The 18,263-nt window shown below is 49.3% G+C and overlaps 7 protein-coding genes across 7 annotated transcripts; 4 read left to right on the forward strand and 3 right to left on the reverse strand.

Moving 5' to 3' along the window:
• Nucleotides 1–3: 3 nt before the first annotated feature.
• Nucleotides 4–1,724, forward strand: P175DRAFT_0525920 (M20 family metallo-hydrolase). The gene is made up of 2 exons (XM_040899439.1): nt 4–743; nt 814–1,724. The coding sequence occupies exons 1-2, from the start codon at nt 325–327 to the stop codon at nt 1,688–1,690; spliced, it is 1,296 nt and encodes a 431-aa protein (XP_040749534.1). The 5' UTR covers nt 4–324; the 3' UTR covers nt 1,691–1,724.
• A 208-nt stretch (nt 1,725–1,932) lies between these two features.
• Nucleotides 1,933–2,888, reverse strand: P175DRAFT_0504040 (40S ribosomal protein eS10). The gene is made up of 4 exons (XM_040897759.1): nt 2,852–2,888; nt 2,739–2,788; nt 2,427–2,587; nt 1,933–2,319 (listed from the first exon to the last, which is right to left on the reverse strand). Coding segments are annotated over exons 1-4 (474 nt in total). The 5' UTR covers nt 2,854–2,888; the 3' UTR covers nt 1,933–2,058.
• Nucleotides 2,889–3,133: 245 nt separating this feature from the next.
• P175DRAFT_0518556 (uncharacterized protein) lies at nt 3,134–6,834 on the forward strand. The gene is made up of 3 exons (XM_040899063.1): nt 3,134–4,159; nt 4,666–5,089; nt 5,147–6,834. Exons 1-3 carry the CDS (start codon nt 3,269–3,271, stop codon nt 6,655–6,657), a joined length of 2,826 nt encoding a protein of 941 aa, XP_040749536.1. The 5' UTR covers nt 3,134–3,268; the 3' UTR covers nt 6,658–6,834.
• Nucleotides 6,835–6,946: 112 nt separating this feature from the next.
• On the reverse strand, nt 6,947–10,729 carry P175DRAFT_0464784 (leucine--tRNA ligase CDC60). The gene is made up of 4 exons (XM_040894854.1): nt 10,581–10,729; nt 7,993–10,496; nt 7,741–7,939; nt 6,947–7,682 (listed from the first exon to the last, which is right to left on the reverse strand). The coding sequence occupies exons 1-4, from the start codon at nt 10,641–10,643 to the stop codon at nt 7,080–7,082; spliced, it is 3,369 nt and encodes a 1,122-aa protein (XP_040749537.1). The 5' UTR covers nt 10,644–10,729; the 3' UTR covers nt 6,947–7,079.
• A 173-nt stretch (nt 10,730–10,902) lies between these two features.
• P175DRAFT_0504044 (mitochondrial 54S ribosomal protein mL61) lies at nt 10,903–12,058 on the forward strand. The gene is given in 3 exon segments (XM_040897760.1): nt 10,903–11,065; nt 11,079–11,082; nt 11,317–12,058. 3 exon segments carry the CDS (start codon nt 11,028–11,030, stop codon nt 11,890–11,892), a joined length of 618 nt encoding a protein of 205 aa, XP_040749538.1. The 5' UTR covers nt 10,903–11,027; the 3' UTR covers nt 11,893–12,058.
• A 378-nt stretch (nt 12,059–12,436) lies between these two features.
• Nucleotides 12,437–13,627, reverse strand: P175DRAFT_0560047 (rhomboid family protein; the record flags this gene model as incomplete). Its single annotated transcript, XM_040900957.1, has 1 exon — nt 12,437–13,627. One exon carries the CDS (start codon nt 13,625–13,627, stop codon nt 12,437–12,439), a length of 1,191 nt encoding a protein of 396 aa, XP_040749539.1.
• A 2,052-nt stretch (nt 13,628–15,679) lies between these two features.
• P175DRAFT_0511597 (WD40 repeat domain-containing protein) lies at nt 15,680–17,949 on the forward strand (the record flags this gene model as incomplete). The annotated part of the gene is made up of 5 exons (XM_040898599.1): nt 15,680–15,729; nt 15,833–15,849; nt 15,989–16,137; nt 16,277–17,860; nt 17,923–17,949. The coding sequence occupies 5 exons, from the start codon at nt 15,680–15,682 to the stop codon at nt 17,947–17,949; spliced, it is 1,827 nt and encodes a 608-aa protein (XP_040749540.1).
• Nucleotides 17,950–18,263: the final 314 nt, after the last annotated feature.

Consider the following 18,263-nt stretch of genomic DNA (forward strand, 5'->3'; position numbering starts at 1 on the left):
TATCTCGTGGAGATTGACAGGCTGGCGCGCGGTCTTTGAAGGGCCCGTTCGCATGACTTATATAGGGAGCCATACCCCTCCCAGTCGTCTCCAAAATGGCCTCCATGGTGCATATTCGAACTACTGCCACGGCGTTTAAATCATCCTTCAAACACACATTCTTCATCCCTACTAGAACCCCTTCTATACATCCACGTCGTGCATTCACAGTCTCTTGGAAACAAGCCATGTTGTCGACTGAGTTGACAGAAGCCCAAGTGTCGGCCCTCAGAGCCAACAAAGAGCGTTTGGCCCAGGACCTTCATCACAGCTGCCAATGGGGCTATGGAATCCGGTGGGCAGAGTAGGTGCACTTCTTTTATATGGGACATCTCTACTATGGCAATTGGTTATACCCACGACAAACCACTAGTTAACACATCACTCGGGGGTCCCACCGACACGGGCATGCAGCGTCTGGCCCTGTCGCAGGAGGATAAGCAAGTACGAGATTGGTTTATTGAGACAACAAAGGCTTTGGCATGCAGCATTACAGTAGACGCCATGGGGAATATCTTTGCGGTCCGTCCTGGACGTCGAACCGATGTCCCCGCAACATTTATCGGTAGCCATTTAGATGCCCAACCAAGAGGTGGTCGTTATGACGGCATCCTAGGTGTTCTTTCAGGTATTGAGTTCCTCAAGACTTTGGAAGAGATGGGGTTGGAGACAGAGGGCGGCGTAGGGCTTGTGAACTGGACAAAGTATGCGACACTCCCATAGGAGTTCCTCGATTCACGTTGTGGAGTACTTAGAAGACTGATACACCTACAGTGAAGAAGGTGCCCGATTCCCAATCAGCATGGTCTCCTCCGGAGTATGGGCGGAATGTATTCCTCTTGAAAAAGCGCATGCCCTTAAGGAGGTTCCCACTGTTGTCTCTCTTCCCACCGCTGCTTCTGCCCCCGAGTCTATGAAAACAGCCCTCGAGAAGATCGGTTACCTCGGAGGTGTACCTTGTTCTTACAAGGAAACTCCAATGGCAGCCTACTTCGAGTTACACATTCAACAAGGTCCTCACCTCATCACGGCAGGCCAGCAAATTGGTGTCGTGACAGCTGTCCAGGCATACCGCTGGTATCGTCTCAACATTTTCGGAAGAGACACCCACACCGGCACCACTGCTTTCGAACATCGCGCAGATGCCCTTTACGCTTTCGCCCGTATGATGGTCCGTGCTCGAGAAGTTGCCTCCTCCCATGGCTGCTGTCTCGCCAGTGTGGGTACCATCGAAGCGAAACCAGGCAGTGTAAACACCGTCCCAGGTACCGTTAGCTTCAGTCTCGATATCCGTGGCCCAAAGACCGCACTAGTCACCCAGGTCGAGGCCGAATTGCGCAAAGATTTCGACTCGCCAGCAGTGAACTTTCACTCTGACTGCATTGAGTGTGTACAGCTGTCTGCAGAGGCTGTTGCCACGGACGCTGGTGTTGCGAACCCCAAATCTCTCGTGCGTACCATCATGAGCGGTGCAGGCCACGACAGTGTCTTCACATCTAAGAGAGTCCCCACGAGCATGATCTTCGTGCCGTGCAAGGATGGCCTGAGCCATCACCCTGAAGAATTTTGCTCCGCGGATGATTGTGCCCGAGGGACATCTGTCATTCTGCAGGCAGTTATTCGATATGACCGTAAGCGTTTTTCTGCATGAAATTAGTATTCACTTATAGTATACAATACCATCTTATTCAAGTTTCTCTGTCCTTCTTTCTTGCTTTCTTTCTTTCTTTTTCTCCTTGCCAGAAAAAAATTCATCTTCTTCCTAAGGCAATAAAATCGGTTATAGTCATACAAGGGGAAAAATTCGGCATATTTTGTATAATAATCATGTCATTATCCTAGCTATTTCATTAAAACAGACGTAGAGGAAATGCACATAATTCCAACTTTTGTTTTTTTTTTCCTTTTATAGGATGTGCAAAGATGCAGTAATTTCTGACTTCCGTTTTAAGAAAGCCTACTCAAACCACACTCGCAAGCATCCACTGAAAATGCCTCGGAAGACCGGGCGACATCAACTTAAGAACGGGGAGCGCCACGGCCGAATCCACCACGGAAGTTAGGAGCGAACTCGCCGGGGGCACCGCCCTCCTTGCCTTCCTGCTCACGGCGTCTGTATCCACCCTCGCGGGCACCCTCACGGGGAGGGCGGGGACGACGCTCGCGCTCCTCACCACCCATCATGCCGCGGGGGGGGGCGTGGGAACGCTGCTGCTTGATGTGGGTGGCAGGGACAACCTCAGCGGGGAGGTGGAGCCATTCACGGAGGTAGTCAAGACCCTACACGCAGAAACATTAGCCTTGGTTCCCTTCCCTTTTTTTTTTTTTTTCCTTCTGTTCCCGCTGGCTCATGGTCCAACTGGTTGAGTAATAGTGAGAGAACGTACCTCGGGGGTGAGGGTGTAGTAGTAGTACTGCCAGGAGAACTGGGTCTTGACGAAGCCGCGGGAGTTGAGGGACTGGCAGGCCTTGATCACGTAGAGGTTCTTGGTATCAATGTCGCCATGCTTGGGAAGGTTGAAGTCCTTCTTGGCCACGAGCACACCCTCTATTCATTCAGTCAGTAAAAAAAGACTCTTCATTCCAATTCGCCTCTTCTGTTCAATTGCTAATTGACAGAAAGAAGATTTTTTTTTTCTTTTGGCCGGATGTTCAAATATATGAGAACCCGGCCGAGGGAGACAGCATCGTGCACATACCGCGGAAGAGGTACTCGTGGATCTTCTTGCGGTCTTCCTTGGGGATAAGCCTAGAGAGGACATATTAGTCTATTAAATCCCATATTCAATCAATAATTGAATGATATACTCACATTGTTGCGAGTTCCTGGTGCTCTTCGGGGAATCGCTCTAACAATGCGCGAAGAGGTTGGTTGAAATTGGTTGTGATGCGAGTGGAGCGACAGCCGGCAAGTGAAAAGTGTGATGCTTTCTCATTCGGGGAGCGTCCAGGGCTAGGGCCCTAATCATGACACTAGTCTTGATAAAGAATTATCACGTGGATATAGTCAGGTGATTAAGATACTTGTGCCTGAGGTGTCTATTTTAGCTTATTGCTCCATCGACTTCGCGACGTCTTGACTCTAGTAATATCCTTCCTCTGTTGCACGGATAACCCTCAACGCCACTCCATTTTTAGGGAGGACCTGGCATCTTAAGTTCAAAATCGACGTATTCGATTCCTCGAATTATCTATTCTAAGAGAAGAAACGCATCTCCAACAGCTCAAGATGGCTCCGTCGCAAGTGAACATCCTCCTCTCGTCCTTCCCAGGCCTTTCTCTCCCATCTACAATCTCCTTCTCCCTCCCATCGACGTCGACTCTCTCAGACCTTACAGAAAAAGTCTCGACATATATCCCATCTTCGGTTCCTTTCCAGTCCCTAACTCTCACAACCACAAGCAACAAACAACTTCTTCCCTCTCCACGTCTAGTCTCCGACCTTATCTCCTACAATGACGAAACCACCGCGCCATCCAACCTCCTCCCCCTCCGCCTCAGCGTTCCCATCCGCGGAGGAAAAGGTGGTTTTGGTTCGCAGCTGCGCGCCGCTGGTGGTCGCATGTCTAGCAAGCGCAAGCGCAACCAGGGCGATGATAATGGATCCAGCCGAAACCTTGATGGGCGGCGGCTCCGTACCGTTAACGAAGCAAAGGCACTCGCGGAGTACCTAGCCGTGAAGCCTGAAATGGACCGGAAGGAGAAAGAAGAGCGCCGACGAAGGTGGCAGGCTGTCGTGGAGGCAGCCGAGAAGCGCCAGGAGGAGCTGAAGAATGGCGATGGAAAGCAAAAGGTTGATGGTCAGTGGATGGAGGATAGAGATGAGATGAATGAGAAGGCAAGGGAGGCTGTTTTGGCGGCTATGAAGGAAGGCACTTGGACGGATAATCTCCGGGATGTCCTTCTGGGCGGGTCTAGTACAAGTGCGAGTGAGGGAAGTGGTCAGGAGGGATCATCTAGCTCGGAGGAAAGTGAGGAGGAGGAGGGAGATGAGATGCAGGATGCGCCTGCACAGCCTGGGTCATCACAGCCCTCTGCTGCGCCTAGGAGGTATATTGGGTTTGATGAGGATGATGAATTCATGAGTGACTCTGAGGAGGAGGAGGAGGAGCCCGAAGATGTCAAAGGAAAGGGGAAAGCGAAGGCCTAAATTACCAAAAGCAGATTGATCCTATCTTTTATGTTCACGACTATTTCTTCTTTGCTAAGTATTCAAGACACTAATTAATTTGGGTTTAAATAAGTGTATAGTAATATATTCTACTTGTATACTGCCATGTATAACTTGATGATTCAGGCTGCTCAGGCTAGGCTAACAGCTATCAACCAGCATCCATGTGAACATAGGGTGCGACAGAACCTTACCCTGCTCGGCTTTAGATATTTATATGACAGACAGTTAATAAGGTCGTAGTTATAACTAACTAGTTAACTACTCCGTACCAAGTGCTTATATGTTAAATTAGTTATTGCACTTTTGTCCCGACAGTCCTCCGTACTAACTATTTATTACGTCTACCCAGACGGACCATCAATGCTTTACGATACGAATCGGATTTCTATCGCAAATCTTCCATGCTTTTCTAACACTCTGAAATTTCAGTTACCATGTTGCTGCCCCTGAAGCGCGTGGTTCCACGGGTTCCCAGGTTAATGCGACCTACATTACACATTCAACAGCGCCAACCGCGCTTCCTCCTGGAACGGTCAACCCGGCTTCTTTTTTCACGGCCGGAGGTAGTTTCCAGCCAAAGCCTCACCACCCAACTGCCGACAACGCAATTACGCAGCCTATCCTTGAGCACAACTTGTCGCGCTAAATCCTCGGAGCTTGTTGATTCTGTACTTCCTGTCTGCTGTCCGGGATGTGGTGCGTATGCGCAGACCGTCGAGGCCAACGAGCCAGGGTACTATAGCAAAACTCGAAAGCAAACACGAAGGCTTTTATCTGAGTTACAGGAGAGGGAGGCAGATGAGTCTATAAGGGAGAAAGCAGTAGCAACGATACAGGATGTCATTACAGAGGCGGACACTATTCCCAAGCCGCGTCGTATGTGCTATTCACTTTCGTTATAGTTTGTGGCGGTACTAATTCCGCCTCGTTTAGACAACGCCTTGCTAGAAAATGCGACAGGCACCCTCAGCCAATACCTCGAGAAGTCGCAATCTCCAGTTCAGGTATGTGACAGGTGCCACGACCTGTTACATCACAACAAAGCGGTTTCCGCTGTCTCGCCGTCGATATACTCTATTAGCGCTTATCTTGACGAGACACCTTATAAAGACAACCGGGTCTACCATGTGATTGATGCTGCAGACTTTCCTATGTCGCTGGTTGATGACATATACGACGAGCTTTCTCTTCAGGACCAGCGCTCACGGAATCGGCGATCAGCAACGGAGAAATATAGCCGTGGACGAAAACTACCAACTGTCTCATTTGTCATAACGCGTTCTGATCTCCTAGCGCCCACTAAGGACTTGGTTGATTCGAAGATGGAGTACGTCCGGTCCGTTCTTCGTGAGAAATTGAACCTTTCTTCCGAGGAATTCCGTCTGGGGAATGTCCATATGATTAGCTCCCACCGAGGTTGGTGGACAAAGAAAGTCAAAGAGGAGATTCAGGAACACGGAGGTGGTATTTGGATCGTGGGTAAAGCGAACGTTGGCAAGAGCAGCTTTGTGGAGGCCTGTCTTCCGAAAGACTCAAAGAATCTGGAGAAAATGGCCGAGCTTGTGGAACGTCGACAGGCGGAATCTGAGACTACTAATCAACAGAACCACACATTCATCTCTTCAGACGGGCTTCTCCCACCTGCGCCACGAGAGGACCTCTACCCTATCCTTCCTGTAGTGTCGTCACTACCAGGTACCACTGTGTCACCAATTAGAATACCCTTCGGCCGTGGTAAGGGCGAGGTTATTGACTTACCTGGTCTTGATCGTGGAGATCTAGCAGAATATGTTCTTGACCAGTACAAGCGTGATCTCATCATGACCAAACGAATAAAACCTGAACGCTACACCATTAAACCAGGCCAGTCCTTACTACTTGGAGGCGGCCTCGTTCGGATTACCCCTCTAGATCCAGATGCTATTGTAATGGCAGCTTGCTTCGTCCCCATCGAAGTTCATCTTACAAAAACTGAAAAGGCTATTGAAATGCAAGCCGGGACTCGCCCATACCCCGGAACCAGCATTGTCAAAGAAGGCATCAGTGAGATCATTTCCTCCGCAGGAGCCTATGACCTGAAATGGGACGTCACTCAATCACATCTCCCCACGTCAATAGAAAAAGCCATAGAAGATAAAGGAATACGACCACCCTCTTTGCCCTACAAAGTGATGTCAACGGATATCTTGATTGAGGGCTGTGGCTGGATCGAACTGACGACTCAAATCCGAGCCAAGTACTTGCAGCATCAAGACGAACCTACCGCCTCCTTTCCACAGGTGGAAGTCTTCACGCCAAATGGGCAGCATATTGGGTCCCGACGACCCATTGAATGCTGGAAATTCACGGCTAAGAAATTAACGTCTGACCGGCGAAAGAATACTTCCCGGGGACGTCAAAACGTCGGACAGAAGAAGCGAACTCAGCATTCAGCGAAACTTTGAATGACGACTCATAAGGATGGTTTGTGATACATCCTGAAGCATTATATCACTACTTTGTATACTATAAGCATAGCGACTGGTGTTGATAAATAAATACCCCTTGTATTAAAAGTACTTCATTTAGATATATACTTTTGTGTCATAGGATATGCGTTGTCACAAGATAGCGGAGAATGGACTCTATCTAACTATCAGGAAGGACAAACCATTTCGTTCACCTTGCAGTAGAGATTAAGGAATGGAGGAGGTAGTTTTCAGCCTATAGGGGGGGGATGGGTGCGGGAATATTGAACATAACTCGTATCATTGTGGGTCTTCTTCTTGCCTTTATTTTTTTTTAAATTTTTAGATCTGATGTGTATGTATATCTAGAGTAGAAATGCATGGGAGAGAGAGAAAAAAAAAATTACTCCTCTCCCCATTTACTCAACATTAACGAAAATAAAGGTAGGTTGACCTGGAACAGCATTTTCGGCCTGGAGACCCTCTCTCTTCTCTCCAGAGCCTAGAACCTCACCGGTCTTACCACCCTCATCTACGGCAATAACCTCGAGCTCCTTGCATCCTGTAGTCTTCTTCAGGTTGACGGTCATCTCCTTGAGGACGGCAAACTCATCGAAGGGCAGCTTGCGGTCGAAGACGATCTCGGGAGCTTCCTTGCCCTGGACCAGGCGCTTCTTCAGGCCCTGAACGAAGGGCATGGCCTTCTTCATTTCACCGAGCTTGCCAACCTTGGCGTTCAGATCCTTGTCGTTGATTGACAGGCTAATGGCATCGAAGGCTTCCCGGACCAGGTCGATATACTTCTCTTGCCAGGAGGGGAACTTCTTGGCAGCGAAGATGGTGATCTTCTTGGGCTTGCGGGGGTCGAAAGCGGACGCCTTACCCTTAGAGAGCTTCTTGACATAAGAGGCCTCCGCAGAAAGAATGCTGGAGGAGGTTGTACGGACGTAGTTCGCGGCAGCGGACAGCTCTGCAGCAGGTTCGGGGACATCAGGGAATTGCGCACGATGGATGGTTTCGGGCTGCAGATTAGAAGAATTAGAAACGAGCATTTGTATGATTGATAATTTGTAGACGCACCTTCTTCAGGATTTCAAGCCAAATGTATTCAGACCAGTGAGGAGCAATTGGCGACATCATAAGCGCTTGCAGTTCAATATATCTCTGGACCATATCACGGTGCATGCCAACACCAGCAGATGTAGCAGCCTCGCGGTAGGTATCACGAGCGCTGGTCAAGTCGTACAAGCTAGACTTCAGAGCAAGCTTGAAGTTGGTACTAGTCAAAGTCAGTATCTGAGAAGTACAAACATGTCGTATCTTGATACTTACTCTTGGTAGTTCTTCTTAGCTTCACGAACCAGAATGTTCAGTTCGTTGTCAAAAACCTTATCCCAGAACAGATCTGCAGGTCCAGTGCGGAGGGTATCATCGTTAACAACATCCTCAATCCACTCCTTGAGAGTGAACAGACGCAGAATGTTGCTGTTGGCAACGGTCTCCTCGAAATTGGCATCTTCGATTCCATCACCGGCATCGGCAAAAGCAATTCGGGTGGCATCGGCACCGAATTTCTCAACCGCATCCTTGAGAGTCAAGAAGTTACCAGTACTCTTGCTCATCTTCTCACCGTTCAGAAGCAAGTGTCCGTTGGCACGAACACCGCGGGGCCAGTACTCTGGTGGGAAGAGGGCAACGTGGATGTAAATGAAGAAGGTCAAATGGTTTGGAATGAGATCCTTTCCGGAAACTCTGACGTCTAAGGGGTACCAATATTCAAACTCTCTTCGCATGGCCTGGAGAGCTTCCTTACTGATCCCGCTCTTTGTGACGAGGTCATCGCTGATCTCACGTCTGGTGAACACGTAGTCCCATACTTCGTCGATCATCTGCTCTGCCGTGATGTTGAGAGAGCCTGTGGTCTTACCATAGCGGTCGCCGTGCAGCAAGTGAGCAATCGTGTAGTAGGCCATGTAGACGGTGCTGTCGCTCAAACTCTCAACTAGGAACTGAGGGTCCCATGGGAGCTTGGAACCTAAACCGTAGGTTCTGGCACAGGCCCAGCGGTTAAGCCAGCTCAGGTTCTTTTCGAAACCATGCTTGGTCTCGTTGGCGTAAGTGTTAAGGTTGTTAACAACGTGGTTCAAGGTATCCTGCTGCCATTTGGCGTCGTTCTCACCATAGTTCAAGAACCACTGACCGAGGTAGGCAACAACACAGTCGTCGCCACTTCGGCTGACAACCTTGCCCATGGGGTCAGCGAAGGCGAAGGCATCGCCGCTCTCGTACAAGGCCTTGCGGATCTTATCCTTAGCAGCGCTCACGGGCTCGCCCTTGAACTCTCCGACAAGCATAGTACCCTTGTAGAAAGCCTCACCGTATGCCAGCTCCTTAGCCTGGGCGAGCTGGTTAACATCCTTAGGCGAGTTGATCTTGAGCTGCTTCACCAGTGCAGGAGCAGTGAGGTTACCATATGTGGGAGTATCGATCAGAGGGAAAATCTCAAGTTCGGCCCACTCCTTCTTGATGCCGTAGTATTCGGATTTCTTGGCAAGATCCATTAGGGTGGCGTAGTCGTCAGGGCTGTCCGATGGCACAGAAGTGACAACACCAGTACCCTTGCTAGCCGAAACACTCTCCATAGGCAGAATGCGCACACCCTCAGTGTGGAAGGAGAGGGGGGCGTTGACCAGTGTACCGATAAATGCGGAACCTGGAGCTGTAAGAACGGTAGGGAGCTGGTCCTGAGTCTTAGGGAAGTGCTCGCTATCGAAAAAGGTACCCTGGAAGGCCATATTCCAAGCACCCCTCTTGGTGCAAATATAGTACTCCTTCTCTTTGACCTTGAAGATGCCGTACTCAACCTTTGGTCCCAGGAAGCAGCAGGTTTGACCGTACATGGTTTCAGGGCGAAGAGTAGCGGGGACAAAATACACGTTGGCGTCATCCTCAATCTTACCCTTCACCAGCTCTGCAATTTCTGGCGCCCATTCTTTGACCTTGAGCTTCATAGCGGTGTATTCTTGAGGCCCGATGCCCTCACCCTCAGTTCGGTCGTGGTCCATACAAGGTTGGCCGTCCTTGGGAGAGTAGACGGTATATCGGTTGCCGTACTGGATCTTGCCAAGTTCGTGAAGACGGTTCATTTGCCAGCGCACAAAGGCATCGTAGTAAGGGTTCGCATCAGTGGTGACGAATTGACGGCGCCAATCGATTCCAGCGCCTAGGCTATCAAGATCGCGGATCGCAAGAGGAGGGAAGTGTTGGAGCCAGTGAGAAGCATCGGCAAACTTGTGGATTTCCTCGATAGGAAGGCCAATGGCCAACATAATCTGGAATTGGTACTTCATCTTCACAGTTTTGGCGGCGGCCTTGCTCTTCTTCCCGGAGAACTTTTCCTGCTGCTCAGCCTTGACCTCCTGGGCAGAGGCGGCGACTGAAGTGGTCTCTTCCTCGCTCTCTTCCTTGTAACCTTCGAAGTTTTGACCAAACTTCTTCACCTCATCGGCAAGCTTATCCGCACAGGCCTTGATAGGCATACCGGTACAGTGGAACCCAAGGGGGAAAAGGGCCTTCTTTCCCTCCATACGGGCGACCGCAGCCATGAATTCGACCTTACTAGCAGTGAAACTGTGTCCTGCGTGCAGAGTACCGTTCATATAAGGGTAGGCCATAGTTCCGAAAAATTTGGGGTATTTCTCACGAAGCTCCGCGGCGGACATAGTACCGGCGGGCACCTCGGAAAGGGTGGGAGCGTCGACCTCGAAAACCTTGTTTTCCTTCCATTGTGCCTGATATTTCTTCTCAATAGCGATGAGATTATCTCGCTTCTCAGTCTATGAGGTTAAATCAACATTAGCTCGATCTGGACAATACAAGCGCCTCGATGGGCCGAGAGGGAGGGGCAAATGAGTAAAAACATTTTCAAGCTTCAGGGTGTTTTTGGTGCTGTTGCCCAGGTCGAGCGCAGCAGCGGCTGCCATGGCTCTCTAGTATAGTCTGCTTTCTTGCAAACTAAAAGAAAAGAGCCCAAAGGCGTAGGAGGCAGGGAAAAGTGAGTCGATATATACAACAACCGCGGGGTCAAGGCTTTATCAAAAGTTCTCAAAAGAATAACTATGTGGGAATGGATGAGTCATTCACCGCCTGCCGCAACAGGCACAATTCCAATTCCAAGATGGTCACGTGTGTCTATATAGGACTTCGTTTCTTTCCGCCGACATGGCCAAAAATTGACGATGAGCTGGAGTCGGAGTTTCACGCAATTCTACCTCGCATTCATTCAGCTTGCCTAGGCCAGCCTCCCAGTAATTTGCCTGCACTCCCGCCCATTCTCAGGGCTACCAATACTCGCCCCATTAGCCAACATGGTGAACCTTTTCAAGCGGATGCGGAAGCTGAATACTGTATGTTGTTCTTCGCGCTGAGAGATCCAAGATGTGAAATTGAAAGCTAATATTTCCCCTGCAGCGGGTAATTATTCCATTCAAACCTCATCTCCTTCCATATACCCCCCCCCCCCCCCCCGGAGCCCATCCGGATTATGAATTGTACTACGGGCTATTATCGGGCTACCCGACATTCACTGCCGATGAAACTCCAGGGAAAAAAAAAAAAAAACACATCTAGCTAACTCGCGCAATCACACACATCCAGCTCCTGGACGTTCGCGTAGGAACCGGCGCCGCAACATTCCCCTCCGCCGCCTCCGCGACAAACGAATTCCCAGCTATCACCCGTCTACATCTCACATACGCCCGCAAGATCTACGGCGGCCACCAAGGCGCTCGACATTTCTGGCGCAACTGCCTCCCACGCCTCAAGTTCCATAACCCCAGTGTGCAGATGACAGTTAAACAAACCGACAACCAGGACGGTCCTGCCGTGCTGACGATATACTTTTCCGAGAAGCTCAGCAACGCTGCGTCGCTAAGTCCCGCGAAGATCGAGGATAAGTTTGCCCCACAACCGGGCGAGACGGAGAAGGCGGCCGTCATGGATGTGAGGAACTTGACTTACAAGGAGATCTGGGCGAAGGTGAAGATGATGACGGGGGCGGCGGAGATCGCGGCAACTGCGCAGGAGGAGGCAGAGTTGAAAAAGTTGGAGCAGATGCGTGTACAGGCTGAGAAGGATAGAGTGCGGGTAGCGGGTATTCGGCAGGCGAAGAAGGACCAGGAGAGGATGCTGCAGGAGGCTAGGGGAGAGGTTGAGAGGTTGAAGCAAATGTAGAGCTCTATTGTCTTTGGGTTGGATATATCCTTGGTCTGTGTCTCTGCTCTTTAGATGGTGGAAAAGTATGGGCATGGTCACTGTAGCATAGCATTCTCTTGTTCTTTCTGTTATATGTAGTTCTAGGATCTCTTTTGTGCAATTACAAACAATATTTTCCACTTCCAGTTCTTCCTTCTTCCTTCTTGGTGGACCTTGGATGAGGTATGGATATTGTTTTCTATCAAGGAGTGATAGTGTTCTCATATAAATCTAGAATCGAGGTGGAAAATCCACCACGACTCTTTTGGGGGTATTTAATTAAGCAAGCAGAGGCAATTATAAGTACAAAGAAAAATAAAGGTTAGTATACCACAGATATTAGTCACAAGTAGCGCCAGCTTTAGCAACCCCAGGTCATTCGAGACCAAATCATTCCGCATTTGTTCCCGATAAGAAGCAAATTCGCTCATCTGGCCCCAGATCTTATACCGCGTTCGCCCTTGTTTCATCCTAAAAGATTAACCAAACTCCATAAAGAACACCAAATGCAGTTCCGCCAATTTTAAGCATGATCCGGTGTATAGCTTGTTTCTCCCAGCATGCTCTGCCCAGCGGCAACTGCTGGTGTCGGAGTTTGGGTTTGGCTATTACCTGGCTGAGGAGCGCCGGGCTGAGTTCTTCCCGCAACTGCAGCCTGGAGTCTCTGGTCTAACGCCTTCAGTGCGACGGCTCGTCTTCGCTCAGCCTCCTCGCGCTTGGCCATAGTTCTCGATCCTCCTCTATGGTTTCCGAGAAGACTTGGGAGACCCGCCTCCCCTCGGGCAAGTGCTTGCTGGTTGCCTGACGCGATTTCCTCCGCCGAAAACGGGGTACAGATCTTCAGGGAGACGAGGGCGGAGTAAACAATATCGGAAATGAATGCAACCGGTGGCTGCATGATGTCTGGGAAGAGGCATGCGAATGCAAAAGTTTCGCTGGCATCACCCTTGATGCCGAGACCGTCGGTAGATGTCCCAGTAAGATCCGGCTGTCTCTTAAAAAATCGAAGATACGTCCAACTTGTCAATAGGCCAAACCAGGACAAAAGCGCTGCCACATGTGTCCCAAGTATTACTCCGCTGAGTGTATTTAATAGCAGGAAGACAGCAGGGAAATGCTTCACCCGCATTTTCACCAGGCCTTTGAAGATGGTAACGGTGTGCTCGGGGACTAGCTGCTTGAAAGCGACAAGGAAGGAGGCTTGAATAGAGATTCCGCCACAGATTTGGGTGACACTTAGAGAAGGGGGGTTAGCAGGGAAAGCGCAAGAAGTTGTACATTCTTCGGGAGAGAACAAGGCGTACCCGCTGCTTGAACCACCCCTAATAGTAATCCACATCAGGTGTAGCAATACCATCGCCACGTTCGGGATCACCGCGATGGCGATAATAAATTTCGCAAACTCGCGAGAACCCCATGCGCGCTCCAAGTACTTCCCACCATAGAAAAGGGTAGAGGCGTTTAAGAGGACGGTAAAGATGTTCTGCTCCACGAAGGTCGCTGTGAGAAGGGTCCAAGGATAGAAGATAAACTGCGACGGGACCAGTGTGAGGTAGGGGATGATAGGAGAAATGATAGGAGTGCCGGTGCTGGTGCTGGTTTTTCCTGTGATGTCAAGTTGCCGCCATCGAGCGATGTTGTACAAAAGGGAGAGCGTGAGCAGGCTAATAAGACAAACCCGGGTCGCGGGGGGGATATTGACTCGAAGCGCCATAGTGCGATGTGAGTGTTTATGGCCGCTACAAGAGGCAGGCCACAGGCTGAGGATGAAGCCTAATCACACTTGGCAAAAGGGTTATGGAACCTTGGAAGGAAGATGGTTGTCGATGGTGTTTTGGGGGGGGGGTTCAGCCACCGAAGTTTGGACAGCGGTGGCAGTGCCAAGTTCGGAAGCCTCGATCTGATTGGACACCCTACCATACCTGTAAAGAGGTTGTTGCTCAAGTGTTGTGCGACTTTCAAGGCTGTCAGCTAGGTAGATCCTGTACGGAGTATGCAGAGAGTCTACTACCTGATAAACTAAATGGAATGTAGACATGTTTAATATAGCTAGAAACCCTCAAGGCGATCGCGTCTTTGGGTACTTTTGGGGGGGGGAGGGGTTGATATAGCTTGAAAAGTACCGTGTAACGTGATAAATGCCCCTGTGATAGATTGTAGTGCTTCTCATAAATCAAGCAATCTGCACCAAATACCCATCATTCAGACATGGTTTCCAGTCATGATCACAACAGATCGGGATACCGAATTATGAACGAATACGCTAATGATGAGTCAGCTCAATGAATAATGAAGTTGTTAACTAGTTAACTAGTTAACTACCATGGCGAACTGGCACATGAATACGTACGTTGGGATGGAGTAATACCTAAAAACAACCCCTATATATAGGTTTCAAACTCCATAATAATGCTCTGTGATAATCCTGATGATAAGGTAATCAATACATACAACTTCCTCCTCCAGATGATGAGCCGGATCATAACATTCAAGAAAAGATTGTGGAGAATCCTAGTTATTAGACTTGTGATTTATTAGTCATACCGTACCAGTCTTAACTAGCACAACCTATAGTTCCCTGCGAGAAATTCTCCTCGAGGATTCAAGATTCAAGGTAGATGAAAGGAGTCGATATTCAAATCTCACTCACCTATCAGCTGCGTGAAATATAAAAATCTCCAGGTCCACTGGCAACTAAACTCCAAGCAGACAAGCGCGCAGGCCGATCCTGTGGCCGTCAGAACCGCACCAGGACAAGGGCCCAGTGGATTTTCCCTCTTCCCACCTGCACGCTAAACCGTGGGCTAGACGCCACAAGGAGACAAGCCCAAAAAAGGTCCCAAGTCAAAAAAAAAAAAAGTCCACTCTGGAGCGCCAGCGCCTGATCTGTGTTCGTTCTGTGTTCAGTAATATTGAGTGTGAAACAGCATCCCAGAGCCGCCTGGAGAAATTCCCAGCTTTTCTTCACTTTCTTGACTTCTTCCTTAGCAGGTCAGTCCAGTCTCCGTTGGTTCCATCCATCCATACTTTGAACTGATCTCACATCTCGCAGCTCGCGTCCTTCTAAACTTCTTCTTTCCTTTTTCTCTTCCCTCCCCGTTCCAACCGTCTTTCTCCCTCCCTCTCTCTCTCTCTCTCTCTCTCGCTGTCTTCCACACCACCCCCCTCAAAAAGAGTCTAACCCCAGTGTCGAGAATCCAGCCTTTTGCAGTTCGCTAGCGGGTCTACTATCTCGAGGCCACACGTTGGTGTCGATTTCGTCCCGTCCCGGCATTATTCTTCATTCTTCACCTTCCACCTCTCCAGACCATCAGTCTCGACTCTTCCTCTAACGCTTCCCACTAGGTGCATAAGGATGTTTGACAGTCCTTAGCCCTTTCTTTGATCATCTGTTTCTCGATCTCCCCACTTAGCACTTCTATTCCCATACCTACCTTCCTCTCTCTCTCTCTCTCTCTCTCTCTTTTCCTTTTCTCCCTTCAAATCATCTTGCTTCCTCCTGCTAGCTGCGTCCTCCATCTTCCCTTCCGATTCTTTCTCCCAAACTTCCCCAACAATCCCCTTCTTGACTCTACTGGAACTCAAATTTCCCGCAGAGTTTTCCACCGTTTCTTAAGAGGTCTCGAAGTCAATTCCTTGCATATCTGCACATCTCGCGCCTCGTTTCTCGTCATTTCCTTTTTGTCGTGTTGCCCAGCTAAGTTCTCGCCTCTGGCATGCTTGTGGATCATTCACCCTCCCAACTGTCATATATGTAACAAAAACAATGGCAAATCCTGATCTAACATCCCATCACGTCAACTACCTGATATGGAGGTACGTCGTCTCGAACTCTTCGCTTGTGAGAGCTAAGCATCGCGAAATCCTCCGCTCTTCCTCCCCAATAACCCGGTAATTACCCAACTGACCCATATTACAGGTACCTTCAAGAATCAGGTTGGTCCAAACTTTTGTTTTTCTTTCCACTTTCTCCGCCCCTTTTCCGAACCCTCCTTAAATGGCAATCATGACTCTATTTTCGTGATCTGAACTGCGTCTTCCCACCCGTGAATAATATTCCAACTAACTTTCGCAGGCCATGGTGAAGCCGCTGTAACACTACAACGCGCTTGGAATGATAATCCGGAGAGCCTACCTTTTGCTCCTTATATTAGAACTCATGCGCTAGTATCCCTGGTTCAAAAGGGTCTACAGTACTACGAACTCGAGCAGTCACTCGACAGGGTAAGTTTCCTTTTTTTTCTTTCGATATTTTCTATTTTCGGTTTCCCCCCTCTTCCCGATTAATTTTTTTTTTTTTCATTGCCGATATTATATCCTTGGGGCAGAGGGGGAAAAAAGGTGGTGTCTAATTATTTTACAGGAAGGAAATCCAGCACCATTTACGCCTTCGAAATATTTCTTTGGACCGGTACCCCTGGAATCGGAAATTCAAAAGGGTCCAACCGAGACAAGTGCTGGCGCAGGCCAAGGGCCTTTCTCGCCGTCGAACAAAGCGCAAGATGGAGGCCTGATCAACGGCCACTTAACGGCTGATGCTGCCGTTGCCCAAATTACCCCAACTGTCAAGAAAACCCGCAAAGGCGATCGCGCGGAAACTAATGGAGATGAAGTTCCGATGGAAGTGGATTCCAACGGCATCGCCAACGAGACCAAATCGCATACCGTGGATTCAGCATCTCTCGGGGAGACAGCTGTCGATGGCGATGGCGATGTTAATATGGGTATCCGACCTGAGTTAGCCGACCAAGAACCTCCCGCGGCACCGACGTTCACCAGTGTTGGCGTCCAGATCACCCCCGCCAAGGCCGCCGACCTTAGCCCCGACACCGCCCTATTGGACGTGGCTGTTGATGATCACGTGACCAGGACATTGTGGCGCCCCCAGGACGCTACAGTTGTAGTTGCAGCAGGTGACACCTTCTGCAGCTTGTGGAAGTTATCTTCGACATCGGCACCAGTGCAGGAGAAACTTGTTGAAAGTAAAGGAGATAACACTTGCGTTTCAGCGGTTGCTTGGGATCCGCTGGGTCAGAAATTAGCCGTTGCGACATACAATGACATGCGAGGATCTATTACCATGTACGACGTGGCCGGAAATGCTGTTGACCTTTTACCGGAAGTTCCTCGGATGATAACTGGCCTAAATTGGGCTGAAAAAGGATCGCATTTGATCGTTGTCGCGTCCGATAGCAAAATATCCGAGCTAGCTCTCTGGGACGACTCTGTACGGCCAGAGGAGTTTCCTTCTCCCCAGGTAATTGATGGCTCAATCTACGATCTTAGCTGGCTGGGGCGTAGCCAAGCTTTTGCCTGTGGAGGTACCTTTGTATATCAATGTGACATCGATTCAAGCATCCACATCTCTAAGACATTCTCTGCCGGTCGCCCCGACAAGCCCTGGACTTTTGTTCGCTGCACTAGTACAGAGTTATCGCCTGTGGCTGTGGCAGCATCCTCATCTGGCGCTTCATTTTGGATTCCCACTCATGATATCCATATGGATAACGCTCATGATGGCGATATCACAGCTATTGAACTGAAACCCAACCCGTCGGAGCATTCGCAATTTAATCAGCCTCTAATTCTTGCCTCATCCTCTACCGATGATACCTTGAAGGTATGGCATGTCGATCTAGAGCTAAGAAAGTTCGACTGCATTCACCGCCTATCCCTCGGCCAGTCGTCGCCGATTCTGGCCAGTTGTTTTTCTCCCGATGGGTATGCTATTGCTGCTGCTAGCAAAAACAGTCTCTCTATTTGGAATGCACAGCGGGGTGGCACTGCAATGGCTACATGGAAATCTTCAAGCAGCGATAAAGCGAAAAAGGAAGAGGGGCAAAGCCCTATCCTCAATGGACATAATGGAAGCATAGAAGCCATGCAAGATCGCTCTCTAAGCTGGGATACTGACGGGAAGAAGCTTGCCTTTGGGTTTGGCAATCAGGTACGTTATCTCCCTTCTTCTCTAAACGTATTATAGATGTTGAAACTGACCGTTTAAAATAGCTGGCAATTATAAATCTGCAACGGTGAGCGATTAATTTGTCCGCAATACGCAGCTCTCCATCGGGATGCATAAGGAAATTACCCTTGATGGGTGGAATTTCCTCCGTATGCAATATTCTGCCTATTTAATACGAGATAATCTTTTATTGCTGAGCAATAAATGAAGGCTAGACCCAAGATACGAGACCTAAGGAGCGGTCCCTTGAGAAGGTCCCTCCATGCATTTCGCCGGTCTTCTCCGCAAAAAATAGGAGTATGAAACGAATTTTACTGGATTCGGTTCGACCGGCGAGAACTCCGGCAAATTATGTCGTCTTAACGGTTTCCATCACTTCTTCTAA

This window comes from Aspergillus ochraceoroseus, assembly GCF_002846915.1.
Source record: "Aspergillus ochraceoroseus IBT 24754 chromosome Unknown P175scaffold_8, whole genome shotgun sequence".
Classification (NCBI taxonomy): Eukaryota; Fungi; Ascomycota; class Eurotiomycetes; order Eurotiales; family Aspergillaceae; genus Aspergillus; species Aspergillus ochraceoroseus.

Excerpts from the sequence above, each read along its gene's own strand:
- P175DRAFT_0525920 (XM_040899439.1), top strand. The coding sequence starts at position 325 with ATGGAATCCGGTGGGCAGAGTAGGTGCACTTCTTTTATATGGGACATC. Across the intron at positions 744-813 it reads GGGCTTGTGAACTGGACAAA|TGAAGAAGGTGCCCGATTCC; the intron begins GTATGCGACACT and ends ATACACCTACAG.
- P175DRAFT_0504040 (XM_040897759.1), bottom strand. Across the intron at positions 2,588-2,738 it reads CCACGAGTACCTCTTCCGCG|AGGGTGTGCTCGTGGCCAAG; the intron begins GTATGTGCACGA and ends CTGAATGAATAG. Across the intron at positions 2,320-2,426 it reads ACTACACCCTCACCCCCGAG|GGTCTTGACTACCTCCGTGA; the intron begins GTACGTTCTCTC and ends TTCTGCGTGTAG.
- P175DRAFT_0518556 (XM_040899063.1), top strand. The coding sequence starts at position 3,269 with ATGGCTCCGTCGCAAGTGAACATCCTCCTCTCGTCCTTCCCAGGCCTT. Across the intron at positions 4,160-4,665 it reads AGGAGGAGGAGCCCGAAGAT|CGCGTGGTTCCACGGGTTCC; the intron begins GTCAAAGGAAAG and ends CTGCCCCTGAAG. Across the intron at positions 5,090-5,146 it reads CACTATTCCCAAGCCGCGTC|ACAACGCCTTGCTAGAAAAT; the intron begins GTATGTGCTATT and ends CGCCTCGTTTAG.
- P175DRAFT_0464784 (XM_040894854.1), bottom strand. The coding sequence starts at position 10,643 with ATGGCAGCCGCTGCTGCGCTCGACCTGGGCAACAGCACCAAAAACACC. Across the intron at positions 7,940-7,992 it reads GCTAAGAAGAACTACCAAGA|TACCAACTTCAAGCTTGCTC; the intron begins GTAAGTATCAAG and ends GACTTTGACTAG. Across the intron at positions 7,683-7,740 it reads GGCTTGAAATCCTGAAGAAG|CCCGAAACCATCCATCGTGC; the intron begins GTGCGTCTACAA and ends TCTAATCTGCAG.
- P175DRAFT_0504044 (XM_040897760.1), top strand. The coding sequence starts at position 11,028 with ATGGTGAACCTTTTCAAGCGGATGCGGAAGCTGAATAC.